General features: G+C 36.9%; 3 protein-coding genes across 3 annotated transcripts in view; all 3 read left to right on the top strand.

Moving 5' to 3' along the window:
* The first annotated feature begins 665 nt into the window (after nt 1–665).
* On the top strand, nt 666–2189 carry LOC135075865 (ribonuclease H2 subunit A). The gene is made up of 5 exons (XM_063970325.1): nt 666–917; nt 1031–1260; nt 1382–1525; nt 1637–1784; nt 1863–2189. Exons 1-5 carry the CDS (start codon nt 773–775, stop codon nt 2135–2137), a joined length of 942 nt encoding a protein of 313 aa, XP_063826395.1. The 5' UTR covers nt 666–772; the 3' UTR covers nt 2138–2189.
* A 1135-nt stretch (nt 2190–3324) lies between these two features.
* On the top strand, nt 3325–5484 carry LOC135075866 (uncharacterized). Its single transcript, XM_063970326.1, has 3 exons — nt 3325–4251; nt 4869–5004; nt 5321–5484. The coding sequence occupies exons 1-3, from the start codon at nt 3423–3425 to the stop codon at nt 5334–5336; spliced, it is 981 nt and encodes a 326-aa protein (XP_063826396.1). The 5' UTR covers nt 3325–3422; the 3' UTR covers nt 5337–5484.
* Nucleotides 5485–8166: 2682 nt separating this feature from the next.
* Nucleotides 8167–27658, top strand: part of LOC135075983 (protein unc-13 homolog 4B) — a 45855-nt gene continuing 26363 nt past the window's right edge. Inside the window, exons 1-2 of the mRNA XM_063970430.1 lie at nt 8167–8327; nt 11295–12334. Of these exons, the coding sequence (XP_063826500.1) occupies nt 11412–12334 (923 nt within the window). The 5' untranslated portion in view covers nt 8167–8327; nt 11295–11411. The remainder of the gene's footprint in view (nt 8328–11294; nt 12335–27658) is intronic.

A 27658-nucleotide genomic window follows, 5' to 3' on the forward strand; every position in this document is an offset into this window, starting at 1 on the left:
CGTATACCGTATTTATGGTGCCTAAGGTGCCTGAATGCCGTATATTACGGCAATTGCCGTATCAAGAACAACACTGGATATCTTAGAATCCCTAAACGCTTTGTCGAAATTCCCCATATTTGGGAAAAGGAAAATTAGAATTCCTAAAAAATGGCTAACTTTAAATATAAATTCCTGTTTCGAGTATTGAGATGTAAGAAATCAATCAAGACTAGCTGACAATTAATGTCATACTGAAATCTCTGCATTTTCCCCAAATTAAAGCTCTCTCCACTCATTCCCCAATCAGCTTCGCTTTTCCCGCAGTTTGGGAAATTCTCCACAGACTGGTAACCCTGTTTATAAGTCAAAAGTCTACCTTGTCTATAACAAAACGTTTTGTTTTAACAAGTGATTTGAGTCCGGGTGTCCAAACTCCAAACTCCGTACTAAATATCGTCAAATTTTTTTGTAAGTCCCAACTCCATGCAAAATGCGTTTGAAAGTTCGGCTACTCAGCCTAAGTTTTGAACTTTCAGCAACATTCACTTTAATGTTTACCACAAAACTATTTTGGTTCTTGTCTTTTCTGCTAGGAACGAAACAGATTCGGAAAAAATGGCATTGACATTAATGACATTTGACTGCCTGACAGTGACATATTATTTTGACTATTTCCCGCACAATTTCCCGGCTTTTTTGTTTACATTTTACAAAAGTTTTGAAAAGCCTTTATTTTGATTTACTTTCTAAATTACTGTTTTTTACTTTGACCAGTAATTAAGTGTTAAATATGCAATCATTGGAAGAACTTCAGAACATTATCAAGAAACAAGATAACGCGAAGAACTTTGTGAACTGCTCCAATGTGCCTGAAATATGTAAAAAAGAACCATGCATGCTGGGAGTCGATGAAGCTGGTCGTGGTCCAGTTTTAGGTTGGTGCATTGTATACTATAATCAAGATATCATCATCGCTTTGATAATAGAAATTAGGACTTTTTTGTGGAATCATAACCTGTTCCAACTGACGCACTTTGTTTATTTCTAGGTCCCATGGTCTATGGAGTAGCATATTGTCCAGTTAACCAAAAGAGTGTATTGGAAGCACTTGGGTGTGCTGACTCTAAGGCCTTGACTGAAGAGAAACGAGATGACATATTCTCTAAAATGTTGACTGAGGAAGACTCCCTAAACAATGTTGGATGGGCAGCAGACATTATATCTCCAAATTACATCTCCAATTCTATGTACAAAAGAGCAAAACATTCCTTGAATGAGGTTAGTATAGTTAAAATTCGAGAAACTTGCTAGGCTTGTTGTTTGTATAGTGTCCACATTAATATTTTAATTACAGTATTTATTTCCATCTATTAAGTTACTTTTTTATTTTGTTTTCTAGGTATCAATGAATTCTGCTATTGAGCTCATAAAGCAAGTAGCTGACGCAGGTGCCAATATCACTGAAGTTTATGTGGATACTGTAGGACCTCCTGAGAAATATCAAGCAAAGCTCAGTGAAATATTTCCCAAGTACAAAATAACAGTAAGTGATATAAAATATTGCTGTAATAAAATCAATCGAGGCAACAGATGCCAGTTATGTATTACGGTTCTTAACAATCACAATATTAAATAATGTATTTTAATATTAAAGGTGGCAAAGAAAGCCGATTCAATATACCCAATTGTGTCTGCAGCTAGTATTGTTGCCAAAGTGACGAGGGACCATGCGCTGAAAGTGTGGCAGTTTCAAGAGGGACTAGAAATGGACCATAAAGAATTTGGCAGTGGCTATCCTGGAGGTATGTATTCAGTCAACCTTTTTGTAGCATTTAAAAATTAATATGTGTAGCAGAATAAAATGAAAAATTCTTTTTTAGATCCACTGACTAAAAAATTCATCCGTGAACAAATAGACAATGTCTTTGGCTATCCCCTCTTAGTGAGGTTCAGTTGGTCCACGGCTGAACTGATGCTCCAAGAGAAAGCGGCATCATGTACCTTTGAGGAGGTGGATGATGATGACTCTGCAAAGAAAAATACTAAATCAATAAGTTCCTTTTTTGTGGCTAAATCTGAAAATGGCACTAAGAAGAGAAAGAAGCACAGGTTTTTTGAAGAAAGACATTTAACTTTTGGTAATGCATTTGAATGATTAATGTTAGAGTGATTTGAAACAAGTTTTAATAAATGCAAGATTATTTTAATATGCATTGTATTATTACCTTAAATGTAACAACATGAAAAATAATTATACATATTTTTCGATTTTCGGAAAACCACAGGACTACAGGAGTACCTAATTTTTGTATTTTCTCATCAAACAAAACTACCTACGAGTGACATAGGCAAGTTTAAAGTCCATGGATGATCATAATTTCGTTAAAATGACGATTTCCTTATTTTTTTACTTGGATATTTTTTAAATTGTATTTTTAAACTACAAAAGAAATAAATACGAAACTGGTTATTTTGTGATATGTAAATGTGATGGTGACTGTGCATGTAATAAGGTGGATGGTCTTTATTTATTGCTTACTTAGTACTATTTTGTATTCTGTGTCAGTCACGGATTAGAAGAATGTCCTAGGCACAGCCTATTAAAAATAAATTTGTATGATTTAGGCGGTTTTTCGGTAATAGCGGTCTTTTAGTACCCTAATGTAACCATCAGATTAAATAAATATTATGAATAATCGTGACGCTCGGTGCTTGGTTCCGTTTAATTTGCAAGTGAAAATAGTTCTTGCTTGCATTACAGATCAGTAGAAATCGGAAACAATTTAAATACAATTTATACCGTTGTCTTGGGTCTTGCCAGGGAGTATGTTACAACCGGTAGGTATAATGTATTGAGGTATGTTTAACGTGCTATTGGATATTTGCCAAAAATTCTACTCGAAAAAGACGATATTTTCCATAAACCTTTCTCAGTTCATTAAACCCGAACATTTAAACAAAAAATGCATAGTAAACATATCGCATATTCTGTGTGAGGTCGTCTCATCCAACGACGTGGTCGTGACGATGCATCCGTAGTTTTCTTTTATGGCTCCGTATATAGGAACACCGCGATAACATCTGGCTATTAGATGCATTTATGAGTCAAAAAGGCCAGCTGTAACTTTCACAAACAATTTGGGGCCTATTAGATATGTCTATGCGAAAGGTCCCGAGGTTGGGGTAGGTAGTTCGTTCATCCACGCGCGCGCGCTCCCAACTTTTTAGCATGCGCGGCACACGCCAGCCCACCTACTTATCATGAGCAATGCGGAACGCAGAGGTCACTTAGAGAATTTAATTGTGTTCCATTATCATATTTAGGTTCTTTTACTGTAAGTCAAAAGTGAAAACTGAATGGAGCTGAGCGTTGTTTGTCATTCGTCAGCCACAGTTGACGCTGGCCGCTCCTTTAGGACGGCAGCTCGAGGATTACCGCCATGGCGCTCCGATACTGCGTTGCGATTTTATCACTTTGTGCGTGTGCTGCCGCGATTGTTGGCCCTTCTGGGAACGGCACCAAGGCAAACTTGAAGACCGATTCGTATCTGGATGCGTACTCCAAATCTCGCGTCGACGCTGAAAAAGCCAAAAAGGGTGTAGTGATTATAACAGCAAAAGATGGAGAGAAACAAATCACGAATCGTGATGATAATGGATATGATTACTCTCCGCCATATTCCGGCGATACCAGCTTCAGTTCTGGATCCACCAGCTTTTCTGGGTCTGATTCCAGCAGCTATTTGCCACCGTCTAGCAACTACGGACCAGTGAAATTTGAGTCCGATATAACGTATAATTCGCCGCCTAATACGTATGGGCCTCCTTCACCAAACTATGGCCCTCCTGCTTCGAGCTATGGACCTCCTTCTCCGAGCTACGGGCCTCCCTCACCGAGTTACGGACCGCCCTCGAACTCCTATGGACCGCCAGCACAGACCTATGGCCCCCCTGCAAATACTTACGGACCTCCTGTACACAAGCCGCTACCACCACCTCCTCCTCCTCCAGTATACGGACCTCCTTTGAAGCCTTCGTACGGTGTGCCTTACACAGCGCCAGGTTTTGGATTCCTGGACAAATTATCGCTTAAACTAGACATTCTGACTATTGCAAAGCTGTTGCTGAAATTCCTGATATTCAAGAAGCTTGTAACGATGTTAGCGGTGGTGTGCATGCTGCTGGTGATACCGAAGCTGATTAGTTTCAAGAAGGACGACGCAGGCCAGAGTAATGACGAAGATGAGCGCAACTTTGGCAGGAAAAAATGTAAGTGAACTTATTTACTTTACACGTTCATAACATTTTTTTAAATACATAATAATTTACAGTGATGCAGCTTCGCTCTAGATAACCGCAGCATATTCCGTACTTATTATTGAATTTCTTTGGCTATTTAAAGATCCCATGATTCACTGACGGGGATCGCCGAGAAGTTCCTGTTATTCCGCGATCGGGAACTCCTAATTCTTAGTTGATCCCAATTGGTCGTATTGGCGTAATTGCCTGTACTTCCCCATCGGTTGTTTAACTTTGTTAGAAGTTAGTTGCATGTATTTAGTAAATAGAGTTTACCTAATAATAATCGTCCCCTTTATTTAGAGAAATAATGACGCCCGTATTCACAAACGATACTTGCTTAAGTGAAGCAGCAAATCGAACGCACAGCGCTGAATAGAGCTCTGTGATTGGTTCGTATGTGACCCTGCGACACCGAGCATTGTGAGACCGAGTTTGTGAATACGGGGGTTAATACCAGAACATATTTTGTATGTGGGTCCAACTGGGTCAAATCTTCAAAGTAGAGACTTTTTGATCATAAATTCTTCTTAAAAATTATTGGTTGAAAAAGGTGATTCAAAACGTTGTTATTTCTCTATTCCCAGTGGTAGAGCTGACGTCAGCACAGGAGTTGGTGGAGCGAGCGTTGTATGTTTACGGCCGCCAGCAGCCGTCCTGCGGCGTCACGTGTCGCGTGCGCAGGGTCCTCGACGACATCTACGACTTCCATCCGTATTTCAGGTCGGTAAAGCTCAATTTTATTCACCAAAAACACAAGACTTGTAGATAAAACAAAGACGCGAGAATGTAATCAGTAACACATGTGCCTTCGTAAGTTACGATTTTCTCATAGCGATAAATTCTTACGCATTTTCAATGAGATTGCAAAATCAAAGTACTAGGTACTTACCTACCAAGTATGCATGTTAAATAGATCTTTTAGTTAGAGTTTCCGAGATAAAAAATAGCGCGTCTTAAAAATATTAAACGAAACTGCTAATCAGATTATATTATTCCAGAGTCCATCCCTATAATTTTGTTTTGTTTTTCTTTGCAGAGAAAATTCGTCATGATCACCAGTCCGATCTTATAGATGGAACAAGCATTTATAAATAATTAGGTGCCATTACGAAGTCTGAATTTATGTTAATTTGTTGCTTAGTATTTATTTATTTATTTGTTTATACGTAGTGCTAAGAAAAATACATTTGTACTTTTTAATTTTGCTTTTTTATTTTATATACGTTATTTAGTTTAGCTGCACACTATGCTTGATGGTTTAAGTAGTGTATTACGTAGATGTGAACATGTAAATCGTAGTTGTATAATAGTGTATCCTCTTATGCTTCCTGTTGACGTAAGATCTGAAATTTTGTGAAATTTACTTTCTCTTTATCGGGTTTGGCATCAAGAGGCATGTTTCAAATCACCAAACAATGCTACACACGGCGCCGTATTCGTAAGGACCCAAGTTGAATACTAATGCATACGTCAATGCGCTGTGTGCGTGCAGTCAATTAGAAAATTGGGTGATGCAGCCCCGCATTAGGTATGCGCGTCGGGCTTCGAGACTTCACTTTAGGGAAAGTGCTGCATTTCTACACTAATTTCGACTATAGACAATCCATGAGATACAATCGAAAACATGTCAGGTTAGGCTATACCAAGGTACGTTTTTGCTGCTAAACTCGCACCTATTACCATTGGATAGGATAGGTACTGCAGACACTGCAGTGTATAGGTATAGCTGGATGTGCCATCCTCTTACTTGAGCATTGAGTCCAGGATAGAATAAAGTCGTTGTAAAATACAGCATCGTTTTAAACTTTATTCTTCTTATTCGTTTCGCTCTTGAGCGGTCGTGGTCACGTTGAGGCGTTGTTCGCATCAGTTGTAGAGGCCGATACAACTCCGCACGATCTCCCGCCATCTCTCTCTGTTGGCAGACTGTTTGGTGCACTCACATACGCCGTCTCCCATTGCCGATTTTACTTGGTCTTTATGGTGACTTACTAATTTTCCGAGGAAACTCGTTTAGGTCTAAATTTACTCAGGGGCACTTTGGTAGGATACTTGATGAGGATAAGGGCTAGGAAGGAAAACTCATATTGTCTTCTTACATCCCAAACAATACGGCAGAGTTGAAGATTTTAATCTTCTTCGTACTTTTAATTAATATTAACTGTGTCTAGGTATTCCCGAGAAAAACATGTCAACCGACACCCTAGATTATTATCCTTACAATTGAGTGCGAGTGCGCGTCGGATATGTTTTTGTGTTCATCCTTAATTCAAGTTAATTTAGGCAATTGAGATGTACTCGAGAATGGACTTCTGAGTACCAGCAGTGAGAGATTTGAAGATTAACGAGGCTCCAATTGGTAAGTACATAACAGTAGTGTCAGTAGTACAGATTACAACTTATTATTGTGACTGAAAAATAGCAGTGCTTCATAAAGCAGATTATTATATCCTTACACAGATAGATAAGCTTAACTATGACGCTTAAAACATCCTTGGCCGATTAAAAAGTCATAAATCTGGTATCAGGTATAGCACCGGAGATCAGAGGCGCGAAGACCTTGGGCTTAATCAAGTGTTGACAACTTCGACAGCACATCACTTGTCGAGGGGACTTGACCTCATTATCGAGTAATAGTTTGCCAACTTTATCATGCTGATATTCGAGAAATCAATTATAGCGCAAATATAAACCACTTAGATATTTAGATATTGTTAGTGTACCGTTCCATGTGTTTTAACATTCTTGAAATCTTGAGTCGTGTTACTTCAATAATTATTTAAATGTAGAGACACTAATTTTGTAAAATCGTCAAATAAATCTGCTATGTTATAAGAATGATGATGTTTCATTAGGTGTTGGTCATCTTTCTCAAGCACATCAGTCTTGGTCTAATCACACGACCTTGCGCATTTCGGGGTTTGAACCTGCTATCGATTTAAATTAGATGAAATTAGTGTTTCATGCGGTGGGTGACTCATAGTGCAATTTTAGAATGTCTCCGAGAGAGCGAAATTCTTTCTTCAAGCGGAGTTACGGTCTGGTCATCCAATAAGGGCGGGTCACACGACAAGCGCAACGCGACAATGAACTTGGCGGAAGCAGTTGTCACGCCCGCAGCGAACAATGCCCGCTACGTACCAACAAAGCAGAACCGTATAGATAGTCACAATCGCCTCGTAACCATTAGAAACCATGCTTCGAAGTTAGGTCATTGTTCCATATTCGAAGGCACTTCACACATTGTTTACGTTGAACATTTGAAAGTTGGCAATTTTCCTAGATCTCATAGTTAAGGTCAATTTTGACAAAATTGTTTCAGCGTTCTGTGTTAGTGTGCCAGTTAGCGGATTATTTGAAGTTACACGTTTGGCAAATAGCGGATTTGCTTAAAAACACTTTTCCTAAGGAAAGTATTTTTGACAATGAAGGTTACAGGTACTCGTATAATGGTAACATCTTTGCAGTAATTACCTGTGATATTTTTCAGGATCACTTTCATCCGAAGTGTAGAGGTATAGAATGTAGAGATTCTCTAAAAGTTCCTATGTTTTTTCCTACTGTGTAAATAGGTGCCTACTGTGGTACCTACATTATGTTCACATCATAATAACACTTACATATCGCATTCGTTGCAATTATTGTAATTCCATTCCGGAAATATCTGCGTGTAGTGTGCGTAGATCATCGCGATTATTGAGAACACGTAGTTGCGGAAAAATTGTCATAGTTTCCTCGCGACGCGCACCTGTGTATGTGCGGTATGGTGTTCTATTTAGCCCATTGTTGCGGCGGCGGATGGGCAAGCCGCGCTGCGCCCGAGTCAAGTGCAGGAGCAGCCGCCTGGAACCGCGCTCCGCCATTATACCACCCGCACGTGGAGCGGCGCTGACGCATCCACCACTTTATCTAACAACAACTTTGTCCATTCAAGCGTCATGTGTGAAACAGTTCTCCTCGGAACAACCATCGACAAGTGCAGTGCTTACAGTTTTACGTCTCCGAGTGTTGTGCAGAGTGCATGGATTTCTCGGGAATTTTGCGTAAGTTATTTTGAATACGGATTAAATGCTCGACTACCCTGTTCAGCCTCATCAACCGATTACGAATTTGATGCATTGTGTTTTGTGATAGAGTGCCTATGCAAATTGCACTTCCCTCGTACTATTGTGGGATTAGAATTTCGAAACACGTAAGGCCTACATGCTCAGCCGCGGAGAACAAAATTATGTAACTTTATTTATACAGCAACATCCCAACATCCTCTGCTGCACAGATTTATAGGATATAGCGTCTTGTAGATATTTAATAAATATACGATTTTGAAAAAAATTGACTTCTTACATCATACATGGCGTCTTCATGTAGTCTTTCAGTCAAAGCTCTAGTAGGTACCTATAAAATATGTATACCTAATACTAGAAGTTTTTTTTAACGATGAGAAAAAAGATAGTTCCTGCTAATGTAACTTACGGACTATCTTAACAATAGTTCGTTCTCCACAGTCCACACTGGGCATCACAGATGTAGCTAATCAAGTACGCAAATTGAGGAGTGGCTTACTCTAACAAAACCCTACGATTTGATATTATTATCCGAGCTCGTCATTGATACCAGTCATTGTTGTCAGCCCTCGCACTGATAAATCTACTTATCTTGCGCATCTGTTATCAGCACGTTGCGAGAGAACTTTCAGGAGCATTGTTTGTGTAGAATTTTCACAGAATCCTCGTGAGTTATTTTTGTGAAATCATATCGTAAACAAAGCGTGTGTAAGTTAATTAATTCACCACTACGACTGTTAATAATTGTATGTAAGTACCGCCAACAAAGGGGTTTTTTTTTACTTGAGTGCCGCATTTTCTAGATCCTCCATACGGGTCGGTAATTATATGTGTGAATAAGTAGTTACTAGCTTATTTGGTAATTAAATTACGGACGAAATGCAATTATCTGTATCCACGATGGTGATCAGCAAAATTTCGATATTTCCGATTGCTAATTGTAGGTTTGTAAGCAATAATGGCCAACTGCCGGTTGTAAAGATGCGTCGTTAAGTATTTTCGGAAGTGTTTAGTTATGTATGTTGTATAGGTACCTTGAGTTCTTTCAATATCTCTGAACTACTGTTATCTATGAAGGTATTTTGTTTGTGAATCTCATAATGTATTACGCTAGACGCTAGGTGCGGCGCAAGGGCTATTCAGATTGTGCGCGTTACCTAAATAAATTTTAACTGCAATGATGAATTTACGACGTTTGTAGCCACAGTGAAACTCAAATCGAGTGAAAAAAATTCTAGAAGGAATTCGATTTGAATAAAATGGAGATAAATAAACTACGTATTTTCCCATGTTTTTATCGATATTCTCACCTGATTATAGTATCAGCGAATACTCGTCGTTACAATCGAGTGGGCAAGAAATAATTTAGAAAATTAAAATACGATAAATGAAGTAACAACAATAATTATTTTATACAGTATTACAGTTACCTAGATCCTGTAATTGTTTGTGTTTTCATCATTTTAGATGGGTAAGGTCGTAGCTGCACGCAGCGCATGATGCGTTTTTTAAAATGTGTGATGCGTAAGTGCGTTGTTCTCGTATAAATAACTGAAAACTAGCTGTAAAATAACAATTACGATTTTGACGAATTACGAATTCAAATAATATGCCTAATTGAATCGTACAAACTTAAGCAATATAGGTACCTATTTCCAATTGACAAGTAAAATGTAGCGCTCTACATTCATTCATACTACGTGCTTATAGTGTTGTGTTAGTGTAGGTAGAGCACCGACTCTACGAAGCGGTGGATGTGTAATGAGAATAAATCAACACTCCTTCAGGGATCAAAAGCAAATCCATCGAATTCAAATTCAAAATATTCTTGTTGAGAACTACTAAGAGGTATGTAGATTGTTAAATTATAAATGTAAATTGGGTCCGCTGAATTCAGCTGCGTTCCGAAAATAAAATAAACATCTGCAATCGGAAAATAACAGCTTTATCAGTTACCTACTTATCTCAAATGCATTTTATTACTATTTGCTTTTCCAGTTGATTGCTTCCCATTGTCAGTTTATAGTTTGCAAATGATCGTCAATATGTACGCAATGTAAATTCATTAATTAATTTAGTTAAGAGTTTATTTCCACGTCTTTTTTCCTTTTGGTCTTCATCTCTTGTTTTTTCCTTAGTGTCAGGTCTTGTATACCGCGTACACACTTTAATTCAATTAGCCCGGCTGTTCTCGGGTCTTATGGTTTGGTCAATGACTTGATCGTTAGGTAACACAATTAACGGTAAAGTCAGCTTGGTCAGCTGCCGACTGGGACAAATGAGGGTTATTGTAAAATTTTAATAATTATTTCTTCACAAATTTGCAAGACTTAATGTTTAGTCACTAGGCTTACGCGCTGTGTGAAAACCCTGCGGTCGCGGGTTCGGAAATAAATAGGATAAGACTAATTTCAACTCTTATAAATTATTATTACGTTTTTAATATTTACGTTCTTATTATTTTTATTTATTCTCAATCTGTTATTATTCAGTACTCATTACGTTTTTATCCATAATTTAACAATTTATTCGATGTAATAAATACTTAACTCTAGTTTAACAGGAACTAACAGTTTAACAGTACCTAGTACCTACACGATATGATTTAAAGCAAAACCGTTACCGTTGCAGTATCTATTAGAAAAAAATCATGTCTTTATGGATGTTACAACGAATGCATAAGTACACGAGTTCAACCTAAAGCACGTAGTATTTAAGTCTATGATTAGCTGAATTAAAATGTTAAGATTTTAGATCAAACACAGGCTTTAATCACAACTCAGATGTAAAAAGATGAATGAATAAGTACGAGAGAGTAAAGCGAATGAAACTTACGATTAACTCTACATATTAGATACTATTATTTGTACTTACTTTATTATTTTAATTTCCTCATTGGGATATGTAAGTATAGGTTACCTACTAATGATTTTTTTATTGTTACAGTGAGCTGCAGTCTTGAGAATAAATAGCGAAACTCGTAAACTTTATACCGTGCAAACAAAGTAATCCAAAAATTACATACATAGGTTAATAATAGACAATTTTGAGAAATTACTCAAAATGCCAGAACTGGGTCCAATTATGCGGGCGATCGAGTTGCAGAGGATATTAGAAGACAAAGTCTCAGAGTGGCGCGAGAGGTCAGCGCGGGTCGCCGGCGCAAGCGTGGCCGACTCTTATCAGCAGCCACTCAACTTCAAACGGCACACAAACAGGCGTAAAAACAGCGCAGAAATTAACAGAATTATCGCAAAGTACTCCAGACCCTACAATAGGACGGACGAGCGATTCCCCGTGGCCGTGAAGAAGATACCCGCCCCCTCTAAAAAGGCCCCTGCACCTGCGATACCCACCCCGGAGCGCCCGCCGAGACCCAAGAAACAGCTGGCCAACCTAAAAATTCTTTCAAGAAGTGAGGACAATATAGCTAGTGTAGTCGGTGCCATGGAACTGCACCCAGACCCAACAGAAAAAAACAAATCGCGGTCCCTCTTCAGATATAACGCCAAGAGTTGCGAGGACATAACCGCTTTTGTTAACGTCGAACATAATATAAAAAGTCAAAACTTCGAGGAAAACAGCATACTCAATGCAAAGCCGGTTCGGAGAAATTCTAGGCTGAAGCTGCATAGCATTTGTGAGGATATTTCAGTCAGGAATGACAGTGGAGTGGAAGTGAGTTTTCGGTCTGATTTCGCTACGTCTACACCTTTATCTCACAGAAAGAGTGGTGTATCAAGTGATTCTGTGTCAGTGGTCAGTTTTGATAAGTGTGCTAAATACAATAGTGTTGGTGAACTGAGGAGAGGTAGTTCGGAGCCGGACATTTTAGATGTGAACTCTAGCAGAGAGTCGGTGGAGGCGAAGAGTACGGGCACGAAGAAGCGGTGGAAGTTGCTGAAGCCACCTTTCAGGAAAAATGCCCTGGACTGCCTGTTGCTGTGGCGTCCCAAAAAACCTCGACCGGACAACACGACAAACAGGTAAGTTCACTTTTTACGGTAATTATTACGTTATCAGCAGTTGGTAATAAATATGACCTTGCTGTTATTATTAAACAAATACACATGGATATGCATATTGATATAATTAAACGGATGACCTAATAAAAAATTCGTCACACTTAATTACTTGTTCTAATACGTTACGTACGTTTTTGCCAATAATTATCTCGTATCCGACTTGTAAGTAAAGTTCCATTTCATATGCTAAGATGATAATTAACAATGTGTCCCTAATAATAACGATGATGTCACACATAATATAAATAATGAAATTCTACCGATAACGCTTTACTTAAACAAACTATAAGTAGGTAACGTAAAGTACCTAATTCCCTCTTAAAATTACTTTAACATTATAAAAATAAATAAATACGAATTTATTTATGATAGTCGGATCTAATTCGTCATTAATCACAGGTAATAATAAATTTTACATAGGCAATCTAGTTTGTTGTATTAACTCTAATAACGATTATTTATGTACCTACCTAGTAGAAAGGTCTACCTACATTTATTGCAAAAGTTCTCGTCAGCATTTATATTCCAGTTTATGTTATTTAGACAGTATTTTTTATACCTAATTCCACTTTATTTCTGCCAACCAAAGGCTAAAGAGGTAGGTGGCGATAAATAGTAATTTGTAATAGGTATCTCTATCAATAAAGTTCCGTTAGCCCTACTGCCCTGCCCTCTGCCCTTCTCCTCTACCAATACCTAATAGGCAATTATCGAAATTTATAAACTGAAAAATTATATTACATCATTGCAACGGATACTCAAAGAAAATTATTATCCTATTTAAACAAAGTAATTAGTTTTTTTCGAGGTAACCCGAAAATTAAAAATAAATGTGATGAAATACACCTACCAATAGGTTACCTCACATTGCTTCTTGATTCTAAGGCTTTGTATGAGTTGGTATTAGAGTTACTTAAGCCACAGTATTATTATGTTATCTACATTTATTTAATTAGCATAAAACAAAGAGGAATATACTATGTACTAGCTTTCCGCCCGCGGCTTCGCCCGCGTGGAATTTTGTCTGTCACAGAAAAACTTTATCGCGCGCGTCCCTGTTTCAAAAACCGGGATAAAAACTATCCTATGTTCTTTCCCGGGACTCAAACTATCTCTATGCCAAATTTCATCAAAATCGGTTGCGAGGTTTAAGCGGGAAAGCGTAACAGACAGACAGACAGACAGAGTTACTTTCGCATTTATAATATTAGTTGGGATTTATTAGTTATGTTATGGGATACACGACCTATGATAGGCTAATGTAACTTGCGGTTTTTCATTTTGTCATTGTTGTTATGCCTATAATTGTGCAACAGGGTTAATTAACCGTCTCTGCGGTTAATTTATCGAAGTACAGAGTGTAGTTTAAGACTTAAACTCACAAGTAAGTAAGTAAGTAACAAATATTTATTCTGTTAGCTATATTTAAATTATTAAGCAAGCGAAGGGAAACCCTTTTCAATATCGCCAATTAATTGTTAAAAATATGAACGCAAAATATTACAAAATCGACACACTTGATTTATTATTTTATTATTTCATGTTACTTAATTATTAGTTTTTAATCTCTCGACTATTTCATGTACCTTCTTAATTAGCTTTAAAATATTCTTATCGAATTATTAGTTTGTCAAATATTTTCTAAGTAGGTATTAAACACTGGAATGTAAAGTTATCTGGATGGAATTGATGAAATTATTTGAAATGGATAGCTTTGAGACTCGAGGAATGTGCGATAAGACTATATTATTCGTTTTGAATATTTAGAAACGTCCATCCAATACTTAATCCTGAAATGTCCTGAACATAATTTTATGTATCCATTGCTTTTCTTTCTAATTTATTATCCTTCTTTTTAAATCTCTTTTAATCTGAAGGTTGTATGATATTGATTTTGGCTTATTTTATATACCTGTTTTGCAACTGTTAGTGTTTATGCTGGACCATATAGTGTTTATCCATTACCACAGATAATATAATACTAGTACCATTACGTTGCACGTGATGCAGTGCAGTGTAAATTGCACCAATCGAGAAAAGCGCCACCGCCGCATTCAGCTGGTACTAACTTGTCTTATGATGTGCATGCGCAGTCAATCGTTTCACAAAAGCCTGACAGGTGGCGTCCTACGCTACGAATGCGATCGACGATGAAAACGTTTTTCATGACGCTACATTTTACTGTAGACTACGACTACGTTGTCGTAGTCATAAACTGCTACGAACGTAGTAAACATTAGTTTTTAAGCTGATAATGATTTATTTTCTCACCTTCTTTGTGCTAAAAGTGTTTAGTCGGTAGAGGGTCTACTATGAAAAACGATTTCGATACATGCGTGCAAACGAGAGTGCGTTTTTTGCGTCATAATAATAAATAGGTATTGTGTCAACAACAAAATTCTCTACTATTCTGTGAATGTAATACCTAAATGGAATTGATATCTACACTAATATTATAAAGAGGAAAACTTTGTTTGTTTGTTTGTTTGTTTAGTTGTAATGGATAGGCTCTAAAACTACTGGACCGATTTTAAAAATTCTTTCACCATTTGAAAGCTACATAACTCACGAGTAACATAGGCTAAATTTTATTTTGGAAAATAATAGGGTCCCGTAAAATATTTGGGATTTTCATAAGACGTGGAAAAGCGCCATCTATCGTCATTGGTTAAAATCTTCTTGCGCCTGACAAACATTTTTGAGGTACGTAAATATTCATGAAGGCAAAGCTGTCAAACGCCATCTATCGACGTCATTATTAAATTAGTAACTAAATATTACATGTACTATGAATAGCGCTGTTCGTAAATAATATTGAAAATTTAATAAATAAAGATATTTTATGTAATTGAACCATTCACTGTATGTACCTATTTGAATCATTCACTGTGTTTAAACGAGCAAATCAAAGTGTTAATTAGTGACTTTTTACAAACTTCCTTGCAAATTCTTACTATGTGCCGCCATCTACCGAGATGAATATTAGGGTACGGTTCAGCGGCGGACAAATGGGATGGGCGCGTGGGCGATTTTAGTTAAATAGGATAAGAATTACTTCGTTTTTATTTTCTGTATGTAATTTGTTATTTTTTTGGTAGGGTCTTTATTTTAATTAGGTACTTAGAATGGTAGGTACTTATTTAATTTTAATGATAATTACTATAGGTACGTATAATTTTTAGTAGAAAGAAAGGTCATTGAATGACTAAGTGACTCACTGACTCATCACGAAGTCTCAGAAACTACAAGCAAGTCTCAAAAGAGTTCTCATAGGGGTTAATGGTTCCACCTGGCTTTGATCACCAAGATGATCAAAGTGGACTCCAGTTAAATTATTTTTTTAGTGTTCTTTGATCACCTATAAATAAATCATACCTCTGAATTGTCACATACATGTCCAATTTGTTTATTGCGGTTTTTAGAAAATATCAAAAATGTTACAAAACAAAATATTATTATGTAGTACAACAATTGGACATGTGACTATTCAGAGGAGGTGTGATTTGTTTGTAGATGATCAAAGGACACTAAAATAATAATTTAACTAGAGTCTACTTGGCTCACCCAGGACATCGTATCCGTGGGTGATCAAAGGCACAGAATAAATTCAAAGGACACTGAATTATCGCTGTCCACCTGTACATTGTAAGTCCACTTTGATCACCTGGCTGATCAAAGCCAGGTGATCAAAGTGGAATACACCTCCTTTTAGAACGTAGGTAGTCACTAAGACGAAATTTTGCAAAATTCAACCCTTATGGGAGTTAAAAAGGGGGCTCGAAGTTTGTATTGCAGTCCTCGGTTTTTAAAGTAAGAGACTTGAAAGTTAAAATGTATGCTCACTATGATCTCTAGATATTGTGGAGGTGTAGGTACATATACTGTTCGGTACACTGTGGTACTGTGTACACATCGGTTTGCCGACGATATTGTGGTCATGGCAGAATCGTTGGAAGATCTTGGAACAATGCTCGAAGACCTTAATCGATTTTCCCAACAGGTAGGCCTGAGGATGAACATGGACAAAACGAAGCTTATGTCGAATGTCCATGTTGCGCCCTACCCAGTTTCAGTTGGGAGCTCAATTCTCGAGATTGTCGACAAGTAGGTATGTCTACCTCGGACAAACGATACAGCTAGGTAGGTCCAATTTCGAGAAGGAGGTCAATCGTCGAATCCAACTCGGCTGGGCAGCGTTCGAGAAACTATGCAACATCTTTTCGTCCAAAATACCTCAATGCCTGAAGATTAGAGTGTATAACCAATGTGTGTTACCAGTGATAATTTATGGCTCGGAAACGTGGCCTCTCACTATAGGCCTTATACAGAAGCTCAGTTGCACAGCGTGCTATGGAGAGGGCTATGCTAAACGAACCAAAGTCGCTGACATAGCCCGACGGATTAGCAAGCTGAAGTGGCAATGGGCAGGGCACATAGTTCGCAGAACTGATGGCCGATGGGACAGAATGGTTCTGGAATGGAGGTCGCGTTCCGGAAAACGTAGCGTGAGACTTCCACCTACAATGTGGACCGACGACATCGTAAAGGTAGCAGGGAAGCGCTGGACGCAGGCCGCTTCCAATCGATCAACATGGAAAGCATTGGGGGAGGCCTATGTTCAGCAGTGGACGTCCTATGGCTGAAATGGTGGTGGTGGTGGTGGTACATATACTGAAAATGTATCATTAGAAATCAACTACGGGGGCTAAGGAGATAAAAGAAGGGTTGGAAGTTTATAGAAAGTCCTATGTGTTTAAAGTAAGAGAGTTGAAATTTAAAATGTATGCGCTATAGATGCTAAGAGCGGATTTTACGAAACTCCACCCCTAATGGAGTAAAACGAGGTCCACGCGTACGAAGTCGCGGGCGGCCGCTAGTCTAAAGTATAAAAACAACGATGTCGACTGAACCAGAACGCAAATACTTTGACAAAAACAAATTACACAATGCTTTTGTAGGTACTTAGTCACATTGCCAGACGTGAGCGAATAGTGCGTATTCTATGTAGAGTCGAATACATCGAATTTGTTTAGCCAAATAGCCCCCCCCCCTCTATATTTACATACAAGTATTATAGCACGAATACCTTTGTTAAAAGTTTTGTTTCATTCGTTAATTAAAACAGCAATAGACTAATTACTATAGATGAGTAATGCGTCCCTGAATTTGGTCATCAACTCGTCACTTGACATAGTGTAAATAGATGTAATCTACTGTGCTAGTCATAGCGTTGCGCAACTGTTATTTACAGGGGGTACAATTATGGGGGATACGCTAGGTACTCATAAGTCGTTGTTGTCAAGTCCGTACTAACTGATCTTAGTATCCGTATACTCATTGTTGTGAAATAATTTATAAAATAGTTAATTAATTGTAAAAAAACATAGTCACAATAATCACATTGATAGATATTTCCTTCCATGGCTCTATAAAAATAAGTAATCAGAAACGCATTCTTCCTTGATTAAAGTGCAAAAATAATATATCTACCTAATAAGTATTCTTATGTTACGAAGGCTACAAAACGAAGGAAAATACATAAGATCTAGGTATGATCCCAAAATGCCAATGAAAGTAAAATTTTCCTGAATTAATCGTGACTGCTAACCGTGAAGATCAAAGGCCTCTCCACACTTGAGCGCCTGCGCAGCCGGCTTGCCTTCCTGACACTGACAAACACTTGTTGTACTTAGGGTTGCCAGGCGTCCGGATAAAGCCGGACATAGTTAGGCTTTTTGATTGCGTGTCCGGCCAAAATAACCGATGTCCGGCCTGTCCGGCTTTTGTTAGGCTTTTTATTTGGCTACCGCGCCAGGCGAAAGTCGAGCCACAGAATAAGGCACGCACGCATCAAGACGTTAGGCAACCGATGATGATAGTACTCACTCGCGAGCTCACTAATTGCACCGACTTTTAGGGTAAAATGTCCGGCCAAATGAAGCACAAAGTCCGGCTTTTGTGTTTTTGGACCTGGCAACCCTAGTTGTACTTTGTTAATGTATCACTACTAACCACTCAGGCCTCTCAGGCTCAGCAGTCCATGGATGACTGATTTTCACCCGTAAACGCCTAACAGTAAGGTTCAAAAGCGAATTGAATGCTAAAGTTCTTTGTTACTTGCATCAATCGAAATGGACTCAAGACTGACAGACAGACAGTGTGATCTTTGTTTCTATAATTACTTCAATAGTTGTGTCTTGAAATTATACCTATATGATCTGTGGTAGATCTTAGGACTCTACTTATTTCCCATCTCATACGTTTTCTCCTTTACTGAGTAAAACTACTGTGTACTTGTAGGTAGGTATTTCTAGTAATTATTTGTGTCAAAAGGCAGACGGATAATGGCGACCCATAGCAATAATAGCATGCTCATTTAAAATTACAAAGAGTGCTCTACTATTTAAATGTGTAGTCACAGCTTAGTTTCGTTTGTCAGTAGTAATTGGCCCGTTTATTTCTGAATAACTCAACTACATAATAAATATTAGCTGTCGAGAATTTAAGAGACATTATAAAGGCAATAACAATCCTTTAAAGAACTTGTATTTTTGCAAATTGAGAAATCTCTATTAAGCTGTGACTAATAAGTAAGTTAAGCAATACGTGTAAACCATTCGATGACGCATTGCGAATGCTAACTCTACTAATTATTCTGGTTTAAGATTGGATTTTCCCTATCCAAGCTAAAATTACACTCAAAATTACATCTTCAATCGGAGGCTGTCAATAGGTAATTCTGTAAAATGATTCTCACTAAAGCTTTCCTTTGCATAGTTAGTTCAAAGCGAGATTGTGTCACAATCTCTTGGTCTAGGTAGAGAGTTCCCTTTTATCCGGTATCTTTGCGGCAAATATATGACAGCGATTTTTGGGGAACTATTTTAATTTATTTTATGACCCGCTTTTGCCCGCGGCTTCACCCGCGTGAAATTTAGTTTGTCACAAATCGTCATAAATTATAGCCTATATTATTCTGGGTTATAAACAATAATACTTACTGTAAAGTTTCATCAAAATCTGTTCAGTAGTTTTTGCGTGGAAGAGTAACAAACATGTTAACATCCAGACATCCATACAAACTTTCGCATTTATAGTATTAGTAAGATATGAATTCAAAATTGTATACAGGGTGTTAGGTAAATGGGTATATGAGCCGACACTAGCCCATGTTAACATGGGCATATAAATGGTATGGTGAAGTCAGAAATTTGATATCATCATTTTAATTATTTTTATTTTCATACAAATCGGATTTTTAAAAAAAAATTTTGTATGAAAATTAAAAAAAATAAAATGATGATATCAAATTTCTGACTTCACCATACCATTTATATGCCCATGTTAACATGGGCTAGTGTCGGCTCATATACCCATTTACCTAACACCCTGTATATGTATCTTAAATTAAACTTTTAAAGCTCTCTCGGGAATTTCCCAGTTAGTTGCATTATCTGATGCAATGTAAAACAATAAATAGCACACCCGTGACGAAATGGGAATCCTAAAATCAGTGTAAAGTCCATTTTCTTGGCGGGCAAGCCATTACAAAATGCATTGTTCTTTGAGTACTGTATACAGTACATAAGTAGACATGTTATTAGCGGCTGCGGCACTGAGAATCAAGTTTGCAAAGACTGGTAATGGGTTTCCCAAGCAAGCTATTATTAGCTTATTGTGATACTTTCAGGGGTTCTGTTCAAAAATATTTTAAAGGAAATCGTTATTAATATCATTCGCCATATTTTTTTTTAAATTTATATACAGGGCATCCGAAAAAGTAGTGTCAAACCGAAGCCCAGTGGTAAAGCATCACTAAGGCTATCCAAATCATCCCCATGTATGGTCCGCGATTTTTGATTGTTTTAAATTTCTGTGCTTAGGCACTTTTTTGGTCACTGTGGCGCCGATAGGCAAGTGACATGCCTATTTTTTTATTATTATTATTAGATGAATACTAGGCCTAGCTGATTTAGAAGTATGTATTTACATCCATAACACAAAATATGTAAACTAAAAACGTTAAAAATCCTGTATGTTGTAAAAAAAATTCATAACTCTAAAACTATCAAAAGTCGCGGTGATTCGGGTAGCCCTAGTGATGCTCTACCTCTGGGCTTCGGCTTGACACTACTTTTTGGGACACCCTGTTTAAGTAAATCAAAAACGAGCTTTTTCCCGCAGATTTCGTTTCAGATTCTACTTAGCGATCCACGAGCATCATTCCACACGGACATTAGATACAAAAAAATTATGATCCAATTTGAATTGTGAGAAGTTTTTATCTATTTCCCATAAAAATGTCATACCTTCATCTAAAGTACATTTTTTCAGTAACTTTACGTAGGTATTATTTAGTGGCCATGAAATCAAATCAAACGGAACCCATTATGTATTCGCTTTACTAATAACGGTTAAACTGACAATTTGAGTGTAGGTATCGTGTGGGGGCGCGTACATAACGGTGTGACATCAGTACTTACATTCTATTTTTCATGTAGGTAGGTTACCTACATACCATCTATGATATTACCAGCTATAAGTACGGCCTAAAATAAGTTTTGTTACAAACTTAAAACTAGGTTTTATTTATAAATAAATATTTTATATAAAAAAGTCTTCAAAAATCTTACCGATTTTTTTGCTATCGACATTTGGGGTTATCAACTTATTCTTTACCTAATAATAGGATAGGATGATACACGAACTGAGTTAATAATATTTGCGTATCTTCATACACGACGTAATTTATAAATTGTTTTAGATAATTAGTTCTGCGTTGTTAGTTAAGAGGCAAAATTGGGTATTAATTGTAAAAATTTACCCAGCCCATTTCGAAATATGGGTATTTGTTCCTGATTAGCAAACAATGGGTTATGTCGTAAAAAAGATTTCCACGCAGCAGCCTTCGAACTCTAAAAAATCAGACTAGGTAAAAAACCTCCCGCGTGTAGCTTACAGCGACAAACACATTTCAGCCCGCCTGCCCAGACAGACGCGCATTGCGGCGCTGAAATACTGTGCTAACTTTAAACTTATAAAACTACATTATCCTTCTGTTTATAATAAGGATAAAATAAAATCAGTGCATTGAACTAAACACTTTTGACATTCTGTGCTTCGAAGTTGTGATAAATTGTGCGAGATGGCTACTTCAAGACCCGAAAAATGCGATCACTGGATGATTTTGTACAAGAAATTGCAAGAAAATGAAATCATTGGCAGGAAAAAGTACGTAGTTACCTATTTTTAAAACTTTATTAGTTCGTTCGTTTCAGCCAAATGACGTCCAAAACTCAAATTCATAGCTCAATGACAATGAAACATGAAAACGTATTAATTAACGTTATTGCTGACGTGGAGCTTTTAGAAAGTCGGATCAGTGCTTATTTCGAAGTAAGCTCTAGCGTAGTTGCGACTTACTATGAGCTTATATGGTAGCGCGCATACACGATTATATTAGCCACCTCCGCAAGAAATTGTTAATCATTCTGTAACAATATTATAAGTTTGAAAATGTACTGTTTCGTTTGTTTATGTTACCTTTTTATGCTTGAACTACTTAACTATTAGATTAAGTTCGTAAAAGCTTTGAAAAAATAGTTGGAAAATTGAAATGGCAGACTAATAAAATATTGACAAAAATAGTATTCTTTCCAAATTCAGTATCGTGATAAACAAAATCTGAAACACCGGCTGCTTATGGCAAGAATAGCATCGAAATCAAACAGTGTTTCGTTTAGATATTCTCAAAAAGTTTTTATGATTATTAATGATGCCAAAAGTCGACATTTGAACCGCCTTCAGCACAAACTGTACATATTTTGCATTGTTCGCCTTTTTTGGCGTTAGATTACTCGTATATCCCATACATAATTCGAGAATGGACCTATGGAGTGCATGAAGGTTCACTTAATCACATTTTAAAAACGCTCATGTACTTAATCTAAAATTCATTAATCATGAAAAGATTCATGTCTGAAATCAGTCCAAACATTGGAATCCTACCAATCACAGTAATTGAGTTTTATTCTCAGAATCATATTTTTATTTATATTTTATTCATTTCCTGTGCCTGAAACGAAGTTTAAAGTATCTATAAGAGGAATCCCTTTTTTGCTACAAATGGCATTTCTTTACAAGCACGCACAGCAACGTGTCTAACTATAATTATCGCATTACTTACCTATTTATTGGGTTTTACGTTGTGTTAGATAACCCTTATAATTAAGTGATTATCCTACGACTATGTAGTTAGATTTAGATTAATGATCACCTATTGTTACAACAAATTACATTAAAAAACTAAGTGCTAGTTACATTTGTTACATGATCGTAATACCTTCTACTCACGCGATTAATACTCAGCTATCCCTATTGTCTAACATTATTACGTAATATTAACAATGTATACTTTTTATTTCTATTAAAAATACCCTAATTAATTGTTGTCTATTTACTAAACTTTCTGTACTTACCTACTAAAATCACACAATTAATGTTATTTAACATGATGATGTTAAGATTAATGCAGCTTAGTAGGTACGTAGTTAAGTAAGTATAGTGTTGACGTGTGCATTTTTTTAATCAATTCTCGTAGTAATGTTTAATGTTTTGCTAATGTATTAGCAGAGTCTACATCTAAAACTATTTTGATCTTTTATAATAAGTAGATTGTCTTTATTAAAAACTAAATTTAGGTAATGGTGTTTGACAGTGTCAATTCAGGTTAATCCTACTAATATTATAAATGCGAAAGTTTGGATGTCTGGATGGATGTTTGTTACTCTTTCACGCAAAAACTACTACTACTACTACTGAACGGATTTTGATGAAACTTTACAGTATTATTGTTTATAACCCAGATTAGCATATAGGCTATAATTTATGACGATATGTGACAAACTAAATTTCACGCGGGTGAAGCCGCGGGCAAAAGCTAGTTTACCATAAAATAAAAACACCGGGCATGTGGCTCAAAGTTATATTCAATCTAATAAGTTTGATATCATTAGCCTTTCTAATTTTAAATCCATCATTTCATTTACCTCATTTCATTTGTTAATTTAATTAGTGATTATTTTAATCATGTAGGTACCTACATGAATTTTATCCTTTAAATCAAGTTATATTTGAAACAATTTAAATAAAATAAATAAATAAATATCCTTAGACATTTTACACTGCGCTTCTAGTCCCAAACTAAGCAAAGCTTGTACTATGGGTAGACAACGGATATAAACATACTTAAATACTTTTTTTAAATACATACTTATTATACATAGAAAACACACAGTCCAATACAAACAAATATGTTCATGCACACAAATGTTTGTACTGTGCGGGAATCGAACCCGCTACCTCCGGAATAGTAGTCCGTTTCGAACCACTACACCAAACGGCCGACGAGATTTCAGAGGTTTGTTGTGATTTTGAAGAACAAGCTCAAGTCAAAACTTTTGATACGAATACAAGCACGTAATATCTCGGTTACTCCATTTTATGAGATAATAAACAAACCAATTAAGAACTAATCCACTTCATCCAAGAGGTGTGGACTATGGTGTGGTCAGATTGGAGTAATTAAACTGATTAACCGACTCCATCACAATGGATTACTGTTGTTGGTTAATTAACCCTTCATGTGCTGCCTTATGTATTAAGATAAGACTTAATTACTAAAATTTGGTTTAAAATTAGTTGAATAAGGAAAACATTTTATAATTGAATGATTTCAAAATTTCCACATGAGCTACTAACTAAATCGTAACTGCTGAATATTTTCTATAATGTATTCTGCATTCAAGTTGACCTTGCTTGTATCTCCTGTGATGACTCTTGCCTTACTCAGTTTGTCTATTTTGAGACGTTTTATCATGAAGATTTTCTTGCTGATAACGTATCAGGAAACCATTATTTGTACTGTAACAATTACTTACTTCATAATATTTAAAACTAAGATACGAAGTTATACTTCCTTCGAAGTAAGCTTCGGAATCAAAAACTTTTTTACCATTTTTGACCCTATGAATGAACTATGAATTAAATATTGGACGAAGAAGATGAAATCTATCTTAGTGAGATCTAGGTCATTTCCATTTTTAATTTACCTACTCATGCCAAACTTGTACAATTTTAGTTATTTGAAGAAGTAGGTTCTACGAATATCATCCGTTGAAGCTTAAACTGAACTTGGCCAGCAAAAAGTAACAGCGCCACCTCTTCGAGGTGATGTCATTGGTTATCGCTCCCTGTAGTTTGAATGTCCTTGTGCCATACAACTTGGTACCTGCTGGTGCGGTGAGGCTAGGGTTGCCATCTCTAAAAGTTGAAAGCAGGAAAATACGCGTGAAAACCTCGAATTTTGGAGCCCAAAACCCGGATCAACAGGTATTTTTTACAATAAAAAACACTTCAAATGTCATAAATCAACTTGAATCTAGCGAATCGGTTAGTCTGTTGATCACTACTCGTCGCTTAGCCCGGCGGGAGCTCAAGATTTAAATTTTAAACCCGGGCTATAAAGCCCCCCTGGACGACCCCTTACCTAACTAGGACAAATCCGGGAAAAACCCCGGGTAGATGGCAACCCTAGGTGGGGCTGATATTTACACATAATGCGGGGACGGCGTGTTGATCATTTGTCACGCCAATCTTGTCTTCGGGCCACATGAGTCAGACTAAGTAATTTGCATCAGTTAAAAGTAGATCTTGCAGGGTTTTTTGGATATTACGCTCCGTGTTGGGTTTCATATTAGTCTAATATGTAGGTATTAATTCTAGTAATAACTTTTCATGCTGTATTATCGTAATTTTCGGTATGCATAGGTAGTACATTAAATTATCATAGAACAGGTGATAAGCAATTTACATCAAGATACAACACATTGAAAAGTTTCATCAAAATCCATTCAGTAGCTTTTCGTTGAGGGGCAACAAACGTTCATCTATCTATTCTTACAAACTTTCACGGCTTGCAATGTTTGTAATATTCAATCTGTATGAAAATGTGGTGCGATAGGTATTTTTGAGCACTTTCAGGCATTTCCAATGTCGACTGTACCGTGTGAATTAAGTTATAATAGGTTTTTGTCAATTCATTAAAAAAAGGATATAATAACCTACCTAATATTAGGTGGTTATGTGTCTCTAATGACACGTTAAATAGACACCTTTATTGCACGCGATGTATAACGCAGTATTATTCTGTTAATTATCCCTAATTAAGGAAAACAAAGACACTATCGTCTCCACGGATAAGGCTTGTGTGTTTTGAGAGGATGTTGACAATGCAGCTCAGGGTATGTTCTCAATGAGATACATTTTTCTCAGAAGAGATCTTGACATTGTGTTTGTTTTTTGATCAGCCTGTGATTACCTATATGCGGCTCCATTCGTGCGGAAATTTAGCCAATTTTAATGGAAGAGACTCCGAGAATTATTAAATTGTCTGATATCAGTCAGGCCTTAGTTTTTGTTTCTTCAATCCAAATGGCTTCACACTTTATTAATATTTAGAACACGAGTACATAACACAAGTTAATGCACATTAAAATTGTTAATCTAAATTAGTTATGGAGAGGAATAGGTGTGAGTGGCCCCATCATACTCCAAAATAAAAATAAAAACAGATTCATTTAATCCATTTAGGTAAATTATTACTGTCAGTCCACCTCCACCTACATACACCATTATTATTGACCTGAAAAAAGAACTTCGAAACAAAACAACAGGTAAACTATCAGTGGGAATTAATTAGTTTAATAGGTTCGGTAATTAGTTATGGCACAGAATTAGTTACTTACTCGTAATTATAGTTAGTAACAAGCGTTTTACGCTTCTGACTATAATGCCTTCGGTTTCCCGGGTTCGAATCCGAATTAATGTGACAAAATCTACAATTTTTAACTTACCCTACCAGTCATGGGCTGGAAGTTACGGGAAAAGTTAAAAGGTATAAATTATTGTAGGTCTATGTAAGAAATTTATGTATGTTGATCGGGAGTGAAAATTAAAGAATATAAAAATGCGTGCTTCACTGTTTTACTAGGAAAGTTTTAATCTACATCAAAATATAAAACCTTCGGTTTTTACATCGGCCTAAGACCATTACTTTTTTATGTTCTGACCATGAGATGAGTCACATTTGCCTACGATCACTTTGTCATGTCTGAGGTATTCCCGCCTCCAGCACGCAACGATTGGCATTAAAAGTTAAAAGAAAGAGTACAAGTTGTACCCCTTTTAATCCAGTGGTCGATGTTTCAGTATCAGTAGTACAACAGTACAACTCAATATTTTTTAAGCGTGGCCTATGTGAATCAAATCTGACAGTCCCTAAACATTGTGTGACAAGGTGATGATATTATTTGTACCTGAACTCTATAAAGGTTTTGTAAAATATCTACCTCTACATCAAGATGAAGACATTGATTAATTCCTATAAGAGGAGAAAGAGCGGAAGTTATTTTGTTGTCAAAACGAAAATTTTATCATTTCCTTCGCATTGTCTTGTCATTCAAGAGCACACAAAGCGTCAGCAGGACTTATTGGCGTTGTTGACTGATAAAAGGCTCATAAAAAGCGAATGCGATCATGTACAATGATTGTTGTGTACATTTACGTAACGCAATGTTTTTATGAGTAAGTTACTACACAATAAAAGGAAGTTAATACAGCCTTCAAGGTCTCGGTGCGGTTTGCGTTTTGGAGGCTTTCATAGCCTTGTCTTTACAATTAATAAAATCGTCTTTGTAATTTGTAAACCGGTTGTAAATCTTATAATACTATGGGAGATTAGTGTAGTTGTTCGGCTTATCAATATAGGTTGTCAGTATTTTTATAATTCTGGCACAATCGCACAAAACGTGTGCATTTTCCATACACCGTGGATGTCTGCCAATTAATAGCATTGAACAATGAACATACATTAGCCACTCTACTCGTAATTGATAACATAAAGACAGGTATCCACATGTGACGCTGTGGCTCCTACGTCTGTGTTCAGCGCATACCAACCTGCCATATGTGCAAGGAATATTTAATCTGCAGTGCCCTTTGTTTACATTGTGATTGTATGACTTGACATTACAAAAGCACGTGGGCATCAGCGGATCGCTTAGTTTATTCGCCACCGCGGCAGTGCGCGCAGAAACCGTTCGTTTCGTCGCGGATTACGTCAGTCGGCTTCACGAACTCGCCCGGAGCATGAAAACAAACAACGCGTTTTATTAAAATACGCCGAAACAGTGTCTTATACCTGCCTCTGACGGTTTATAAAACGTC

Source organism: Ostrinia nubilalis, chromosome 11 (genome assembly GCF_963855985.1).
Source record: "Ostrinia nubilalis chromosome 11, ilOstNubi1.1, whole genome shotgun sequence".
NCBI lineage: Eukaryota > Metazoa > Arthropoda > Insecta > Lepidoptera > Crambidae > Ostrinia > Ostrinia nubilalis.

Excerpts from the sequence above, each read along its gene's own strand:
- LOC135075865 (XM_063970325.1), top strand. The coding sequence starts at position 773 with ATGCAATCATTGGAAGAACTTCAGAACATTATCAAGAAACAAGATAAC. Across the intron at positions 1,261-1,381 it reads CAAAACATTCCTTGAATGAG|GTATCAATGAATTCTGCTAT; the intron begins GTTAGTATAGTT and ends TTTGTTTTCTAG. Across the intron at positions 1,785-1,862 it reads TGGCAGTGGCTATCCTGGAG|ATCCACTGACTAAAAAATTC; the intron begins GTATGTATTCAG and ends ATTCTTTTTTAG.
- LOC135075866 (XM_063970326.1), top strand. The coding sequence starts at position 3,423 with ATGGCGCTCCGATACTGCGTTGCGATTTTATCACTTTGTGCGTGTGCT. Across the intron at positions 4,252-4,868 it reads CAACTTTGGCAGGAAAAAAT|TGGTAGAGCTGACGTCAGCA; the intron begins GTAAGTGAACTT and ends CTCTATTCCCAG.